Source organism: Megalops cyprinoides, chromosome 25, assembly GCF_013368585.1.
Source record: "Megalops cyprinoides isolate fMegCyp1 chromosome 25, fMegCyp1.pri, whole genome shotgun sequence".
NCBI classification, from domain to species: Eukaryota; Metazoa; Chordata; class Actinopteri; order Elopiformes; family Megalopidae; genus Megalops; species Megalops cyprinoides.
This window is the reverse complement of record NC_050607.1, coordinates 7,214,247-7,223,118: the sequence shown is the minus strand read 5'-3', so window position 1 is coordinate 7,223,118 and position 8,872 is coordinate 7,214,247. Positions and strand designations below refer to the sequence as shown.

The following is an 8,872-nucleotide window of genomic DNA, read 5'->3' as shown; positions in this document are numbered from 1 at the left end:
GCTTTGTATGGAAATACCACATTTGAATAAAGTTGTTTTAATGACCTCTCCGAAACAGGAGTGGCTTAACGTCTTCATTGTTAATTGATTGGTGGAGACATTTGAAAGACAATAAAAACTTTACCAACATTATTACATAAAAGGAGGTCCACAGAAAAAAAGGTTGGCCACGATTCCCTCTCTCCGATAGTTCACAAAAAATATCACTTCAAAAAAAGGTTCGATTTCCTTTCACAATATGCATAAACACATGATCCAATTACGATCCACAATTACGAGTCTATGTGTTAAATCGTTTCACCACACATATAAAAATGGAGTGAGTGAAATATTGGCCCAAAAAAGCCTTCCCGGGGCATGACCCTGATGAAGGCGTAGCCAAACGTAAATATGAGCTAAAACTGCCTCTCACAGGCGGTTTTCCCACACTGCAGGTTTGAAACCTGGTGAAGGACCTTCCTCTTTCAGGTGCTTTCTCTCATTCGGATCCACAGCATGGCTGCTTGCACCTGTTGAGGACTATGTGCGGACAAAAGAAACCGACAGGAGCACTATTCATCAGTTTTTGTTTTTTTTTTCTTCATAATTTTTCAATAAGCTTCTCAAATAAGGAGAGAAATCGCTCTCTCCTTTCCAAGGCTTCTGCATCTAATTCCACCACAGGGGTACTGTTCTTCACCTCAAGGGTGCAATTTTTAATTGCTTCTTTATCCCTCATCAGCATTGCCCTTTCCCGATCCAGTGCTGCCCTCTCCTTCTCCAGCACGGCCCAGTCCCGATCCAGAGTGGCCCTGTCCCTCTCCATCCCTGCCCTGTCTTTCTCCAGCTGTGCCCTATCACGTTCCACCGCTGCCCTATCACGCTCCACCCCCGCCTTCTCCCTTTCTAGCGCTGCTCTATCTCTGTCTGTCGCCGCCAGTTCTCTCTCCAGCCCCACCCTCTGCCTCTCTAGCCCCACCCTCTCCTTCTCTAGCCCTACCCTCTCCTTCTCTAGCTCCGCCCTCTCCTTCTCCAGCTCCACCCTCTCTTTCTCCAGAGCAGCCCTCTCGCCTTCCGCCTCTTCCCTGGCGATATACATCTCGACCTCGTCGTTCTCCTTCACCTCCACCTCCATGCTCCCCTCCCTCCCCGCCTCATTGTTCAGAAACTCCAAAATTTCGTTCTTCTCTGATTCCCTCCTCCGCTTTCGGGACTGCGCCCGCGCAGCCAAAGTCCCGGGCGAGTCCGCCTCCTCGTCTCCGTACGATGACGTCGTCAGGGCAGGGGCGCTTCCAGCAAGACGGCCCTCCATGGCCTCGTTCATCAGGTAAAACCAGTGCCAGGAGGCAGCCGTGACGTCCCCACCTGCGGCGCCCAGTCCACCTGGGGGATATTTCAGTTCCTGGGAGCGAAGAACAGGAGCACAGTGTAAGACCAGGGTACCACGCGCACACACAGCAATCATAAACACCTCACACACACACACACACATCACAATCCAACAGACCTCACCCGATCACTCTCACACATGCAAAGTCAAATATTTACACACACACCACAATGCACAAACACCTCACATCACATCACACACACAATACCTTGTATTTCTTCTTTAGGTTTTCCCACTTTTTGCTTGCCTGACCTGATGACAGCTTCCCCTGCAATCCCATCTCTTTTATCACTGCCCTGCAAAGAGAAAACGATGTGGCTGCTATTAGATATATTACATTTTTATTACTAATACAAAGTATAAGTAATTTCAACGGTGTTTTTAGTGTAAATGGTGCAAGCCTATGCATTAATTTTAAAATATCTCTGCACGGACACAGGACTGAATTAGTTGAAGAAATCAGTCATGCAGCCTAATTAGTTACCTCCAGGCTAATTTAGAGGCATTTCTCTTCCCCGTGAAGAGCGCTTCATTTGATGCACGCAATTTTATTAGATTTGCCGTGTCCTCATCCGTCACTGTAATTTAAAGAGAAAAAAACACATTTAACTTGTTGCTGGCAGACCGCCCATTGCTAGATACCAATGACAATTAAGTTTATAAGGTGGGTGGGCTGCTCCTTGACTGCCTAGCAAGCTACCTCAAATTCCAAAATCTAATCAGGAATTGGAAAATTATGACAAAAACTCTGAAACAAAAAAGACATCAAGCTTCTTACTTTTATACGTGAAACCCATAACAGATTCCTTGGCGTCCATCGCTTGTACCCTTGGAGTAGATAAAAGCTGTAGCGAAGGGCACTACAAGTGTACTTCTCAAGCGGCAGAACAACACAGCAAATATGGCGGAGTCCTCACTTCCGTTTTTTATAGTGCCCTACCCTCGTCGGGTACAAGTGCACGAACTGCCGTTTAAGACCGCAAGAGAACTACGGTCGAGAGGTTGGTCATGTTCTCTGGCTCCTTACTGGATGTCAACAGACCGGTCTTTTTGCGTTCAGTAGCGACGGGACAGATAAACGCACCCTTACTGTGCGGAGTAGTCTTTGTTAAAAATGTGTTAGCTAGCTATCATTTTAGATGAACATCAATAAATAGTCACATTATTATAATATGTACTTCAGGTAATACACCAGTACCTATACACAACTATTAAGCTACACATCTAGATATCGTTATAGTGAGTTAGCTAGTGAGTATTTTCAAAAACAAAAGGTGGCTAGTTAGCTACGCACTGATTTCCTACTAGCCAGCTAGTTTACGATTGTCTGCTTCCATAGCTATCTTTATTCATGCAAATCGTTTGGCTAGCTGGCAATTATGAATATAAACACGTGTGTAATGTTGTAATTACTTTTATCGTAATTACTTTTATTGTAACATTCATGCTTTCTGATGTATTGTACACATTCATCCCTGCAACATGGAAATAAACGGTTTTTTACAGTATATCCGGGTTATTCGGGAACAGTGAACCAATGAGATTACGGGTACTTAAATGCGATTGGCTGTGGATTTATGCTTCCGGGTCACACACTTCGTTGAGTACGTGCATCTTGCGTTCATAGTTCACTCTTTACTGCTGCTGTGACGGTGTGTGTACGGTTAATTCAACCAGGTACCTACTTTGTTGTATGGCTAGTTATATCCTGAACTTATTTTGATTCGTTACACGAATTATTTTGAGAGGTCACTATTTGTTATGTTGAACTGTTATTCGAGTTTAATGCTGTTTTATTTGTTAAGACACCGACTGGTCATTGATAGGTAACTCTGCTGACGTAACTTTCTGACACTTCTTACTCACTTCTTTTGTGGAAAATTAACTTAGCTGTGTAAAAGCAAGTTAAAAGACATTATCCAGTGTACTGTTCAGAGGAATGTGTACGGACAAAATGGAAATTGCGGAGAAATTCGAAGGACTAAGGCCACGCTGTGGTCGGAAACCGACACCCTCGAAATGGCGGCTGAGTAAGTGTGTCCACAACGGCGAGAAAGTCTGGAAGAAGAGGAGGGCCGTGATGACTACTGCTAGAAAGTACAGGCCTCGTACGTTGAAGGCTCACGTCGGACAAGCGTATATGCAGCGCTTAATAGGTCGCTGCCAGAAATCCCCTAACTTCCCGCAGGCTGTGCAGTTTCAGAATGGGACTGATGGAATCATGCCACCCGGAACTATGGCCCCTGAAAACACCACGCAATATTTAATGAACATCGCCTATCGGGATCTTCTGAGCGTTTACGACGACCAGACATTGTCTAGCGCGAATCCGGACTGTGTGATTGACCTCTCAGTGCATGGACAGCCTGCGCATTTGTATGAAGACACACTTTCGCCACAGAACGTGTACGCGTCACTGGACTGCAATTTCGAAAGTACTTTTGAGTTCCAGCAGAGGGACTTCGAGAACGCGTTCCAGCTCTGTTCAAGTACTTGATTCCACGTCGAATCGGCACTAAATGCTGCACTTTTGAATGAGGGGCAACGGCTCACGTGTTGACTTTTCAGGATATCGACTCTGTCGAAGGTGTGGAAAAATTCAACGCCTTTCCTGTGAATATTATGTGCGAAATCCAATGTAAATATGTGATCCGAACTTGTAATGTTGAGTGCATTTCATTGTTTTTTTTGTCATTTACTCAACTGTATTTACTGACATTTACTAGATTGTGTAATATGAGCACTGCATTTACGCCGATTGTTTGTGTGTTGCTGAGGTGGACGGTGGACGAAGTGGCATAAGAATGCGCCTCATTGTTGGGTTTTCCCTGTCCTACAGCGATGCACCAGACGCAGTCGGTCAGTAGAGGGCACCCTCCCCCCAGCCTTGCAATCTGCAGACTGCGGTGCTGCTCGGCCGTCGGCGTCTGAGAGTTCAGCTCCGCCCTCTCGCGGCCTCCAGGTAAACCTGTCACATCGTGATGCAGGTACACCGTGGCGTGCTCATGTGGAACCCACTGTCTCTGACTTTCAGGGTGTTTCTGTGTTAAATGCGGCCTCAATTGGAGATATGTTGACTGTCATCTGTGTGTGTGTGTGTTTTTTTTTTTTTTTTAGTAAAGGTCTTGACACAACTAATGTCTAAAGCGTTTTTGCAGGTGATTTTCAGCAAGACGGTACGGGTGTGGCTCTGATGTGGGGAAGATGGGGGCTGGGTGGGGAAAAGCCTATGTCTCACTCACTTTCCCAGCATGCATTGCTGCTCACTTTGCCAGCCGTTGAATGGTGCCCTCGGGGGCAGACACCAACGGGTGAGGACATTTCGAGGGGAGTGGTTGTCTCGACGGGCCGGGCGAGTGGGTGGCGATGGTAAGATGTGACACGGAGGTGACGACAGTGTGCATGTCTGGCCGGTTTGGGTGACTGTAAGCCCCTGTCTGGGGTGAGGCATGTGTGAGCATGCCTGCCCAGCACACACTCTGGAATACGGTGACCAAATAAACCTGTTAAAATCAAACTTCTTGTCTTTTTCCTCTCCTTCTCCCCCTCCCCCCCAACCACACAGTAACAGCACTTTTACATCCTGGTTCAATCAGTTTAAGTAAATTCAGGGAAGGAAACACAAATGGATCATGTTTAAGGGTAAAGAAAGAGTTCTGTTTACTTGTTAAAACCGAAAACAAAGGCTACTTTTTGAACGATGGGCCTGCTTCACCAGTTGGATCAACAGAGCTTCATTCAGGTGTCCTCGGACAAATGTTTGAACTGCTGTTGCCACAGTGACAGCACAAGCGTTACTATTTGATGTAGCCTTACTATTGTGTCCAGACAATGTCTTGGAGTTTGAAATTATGTCCCTGTGGTGATGAGGGTTGGGTGGGGGGTTATTGTCACTGGAAGTATCTGCTTTGTGCTAAAGCCCTTACTTAGCTGGACTCTGACTTGCAGTGGTGGATTTGAGTCCCCATGGTTATGGTTGTTGAGGTAACTGTGCTAGTAACCAGAAGGTGGCCAGAGAAATGCTTGGCTCTGAGAGCATAATGTGCAAGGTGTAAGCTGTGTAATATGACATGGTGTGTTAGCACTACACCTAGCCATGTTAATGAATGTTGAAGTACTGTTTTGATTAGGAAATGTTTATGATTGTTAGTCCAAATGGAATGTATCACAGTTTCTGTTGATCTTGACTCTGGGTAATGGGTTAATACTGCTCGTTGCCTGTTGAAGCCCCTTTCAGTCAGTGATTTTTGATTTGCAAAATGTTTCATTTCTCTGAGCGCTCGATGGAGGCGAGTGGAAAGCACCAGAATAATTTTAGACAGGAGGACTGACTGCAGACCCCATCCCTTCCTGATTGACAGCCTTTGCCAATTGGGGGGAAAAAGAAGCCCTTTTATATACAGTTGGTAAAGAAAAGCTAATATTCATGGCGCTCTGAAGGGGGTGGGGTGTTGTAGGTGCAGGTCGTGACAAAGGCTGGGGGACAGTGTTGCAGCTATTCCCTGTACCCCTAACACAGACACACTGATGAGGAATCCCTGCCTCGCAGTGGTTGAAGTGCTATTGTAGACAATATCATTTTCCACCACTGGGTGGTGTTGCAGTGTCAGAACGCTAGTCTGTAGTTTCTGTTCCAGGTCAAGAGATGGAGGTAGTGGGGCTTTGATTGTAGGGGCTCGTTTTGATCTACAGAATCTGGTGCTCGGGGCTGACAGGCCAATACAGATGCAATTTAGGTGTGGATCCTTTTATCTGGGATCATATTGCAGTCCTGTCCTGTTTGATGTAAGGTCCAGCAGATGAGCACAGCCATTTCAGGACTTTCAAAGTATGGACAGTGCAGGGTGGAAACAGCCGTAATCTCAGCTGAAAAGGTGACACGGATTTGACATGCAGCAGTGTCTCTTGCAAAGGCCTGGTCACAGTAAGGCAGTAGTCCTTTAGTAACAAAGGTAATACATTAGCAATAAGATCTGTTCTGGACTGACTACTTGGACATTGGTGTATGGTCGCCAGGGTTACCATGACTACTTAGACGCAGCATTTACAGTATTCTGTGGAATTAAGCAGTTCCGCCACTTGTGCTTTGGAAGCTACATCTGGCAGGCTGCGCCTTCCACCCGAGATGATCAGGCACATCTCTGACACACACCGCACCGGCCTGATAAGCAGCCCCATCCTGCCTAATTGAGGTCATTAAGCTTCTCCTTAATGCGTCTTTTCCGTGTGATCGGAGCGCATCCGTCAGGGTTGTCCAATCAGCTTTGACCCCCCCAGCGGTCGGAGAGGATGTGTCTGAGGGTCCTCTGCAGTACTTCCCTTTCTCCTTATCATGGAAATGCCTTTACTGGAATAACATCCCCATGTGTTTGTGTGCTAACTACCCTGTCCTGAAGGAGCCTGACATTAAGGGGGCATTTCAATCTAAGCACACAGTGGAATGTTCCTTTTTAAAGAATGAAAAATTAATGGCTGTACAGGTCTTTATTGAAAACCTTTGTGCCATACTGTATTACAGTTGCTACAGTATGGCACAATGCTTTGCAATAAGACACCACTGCTATAGTAGCGGTGCGCCTTCCTGTAGTTGTGTAGTTCACATGTTGTCCACGGACCTAAGTAGCTGTGATGGCTTCGCTGCCAAAGAAAAATGGGTGAGAGCTTTTTGAAAACTAATACAGCGGATCTTTGAGGAAGGAAATTACCCCAGTTACAGAGAGTAAGAAAAATCAGGTTTTTAGCACTGATGTTTGAAGTGACCGCAAACAAGCTCTCACAGAGTAGAAGAGCAAAGAATCAGGGTACACACGAAGTAGGACATGATGGGGGGGGGGGGGTCTCTGGGGCTGCACCCCTCCACCTCTTCTCATTGGTCTGAGTGGGGCAGCAGCAAACCCGCCGCACGCAACATGTCTATTTCTGTCCCCCTCGAGCCGGGGAGAGAGAGAGGGAGGGCGTAAGATTAATGAACCGCAGGACGTGGAGTAGCCCGGGAGACGGGGCGGGCCGCGGAGCGATCAGACACCCACCCCAGTTTCGCTGCTCGGTTTTAACTGTGTCAAGGACACGGCGTCTGCGCGCCAGAGACGCGGAGCTCGGAGATGGATGACCTGACCCACATACACGCCACCGTGCTGCCGATTCGAGGGCTCTTCAGCATCTCAATGCAGAGGTGTCGGTGTCATCCGTGTCCTCATGCCCATCTCTACCAACAGACGCCTTCTGTTTCCTCTCTTATGCCTTAAGGGAAATACTCACGCACTTGAAGTGGTGATTCTATTTGAGGCCTGTGTACCACACTACAATTTATAGGCACAGTCACATTGTACAGCAAATGACCCCACTCTTTGAATGCTGCTTTTGTTGGGTTTCCGCAGTCAGGGTTACAGACTATATATTGTACAGCAGAGAGACTTGTGAGATATGTGGTGCAAATCTGCCCCGCATAAGAAGATTGGTAGTCCGTGCAGAACAGCAACAATAATAATGACAAACATTAAAATGCGCAAATATACTCTTCATATACAGTAATACAACCTAACCCTATCCCTAAATACATGCATGAAGGTGGCTGTATTTTTTAAAATGTATTAGATTTCTGATGCAGAACAGAGGTCCTGAAATGTTATATAATATTTAATAGTTTGCGCTTATGGAGAAAACCACAACAATATTCACATTTTGGTGAATATTTAATTAAGGTGGGAATTGTGGATGGGGTATTCATTCTATGTATAAAGTTAAATAAATAAATAAACCTAAAGTTTTGCGTGTGTACATTTATTTGTGTGCTTTTTGACACAAGCTGTACTGTCCTGAAACTTACTAAGAGATATAAGGAGCCTCTCAACTTCAGTTGTCTTGAGACTTACTTTGCCCTCCAAAAAAAACTCCAAAAATGTCTTGGTTGTGAAAAACAGATATCAGAGTTTGGTGTGTCAAAGCCAGATGTAATCTGCTCAAAAGATTTAAAGTTGTGAAAGTAAGCTTGTTATATCAACAATTCGTTCTTTTATCTGATCCAATGCTAATCTTACGGGGGAAAGTCAGGATGGAAGGCAATAGGAAACCATAGTGGGATGCAGGTTGGTATATTTAGGTATCTGCGTAGATATTTCCAAACCAAAAAAAAGGAGTAAGCGCATTCTAGGCTAAAGTGGAACAGATACAAAGCCTACCCAGCCCACAAAGCTCACATGCCTGCTTGTAAACCAGTGAGTCCCGTGCTTTATCAGGGCAGACTAATGCTACAGTTGAAAATTTGGGTATCCTAGCCAGACATATAATAATATTACACTGAAAGAAAGCTGATCACCAATTGCGTTCATGATACAATGCAATATTTAAAATAAGAGGAAATTAAATGCAACTTGTGAGGATCAACTGATAAATTTTCCTTCATCACATGATGAATCGTTCTGTTATGTGTTGGTCAACAGCTATCCCTTCCCTCTGTTCCTGAGTCATTACTTTACGCACATGTGTCTCTCTTACACTCCACGT

General features: G+C 45.5%; 1 protein-coding gene across 1 annotated transcript; it reads right to left on the bottom strand.

The window, feature by feature from the left end:
• Positions 1-531: 531 nt before the first annotated feature.
• Positions 532-2,290, bottom strand: si:dkeyp-38g8.5 (uncharacterized protein LOC568385 homolog). The gene is made up of 4 exons (XM_036520532.1): positions 2,148-2,290; positions 1,854-1,947; positions 1,578-1,665; positions 532-1,381 (listed from the first exon to the last, which is right to left on the bottom strand). The coding sequence occupies exons 1-4, from the start codon at positions 2,185-2,187 to the stop codon at positions 581-583; spliced, it is 1,023 nt and encodes a 340-aa protein (XP_036376425.1). The 5' UTR covers positions 2,188-2,290; the 3' UTR covers positions 532-580.
• Between the last annotated feature and the right edge of the window lie 6,582 nt (positions 2,291-8,872).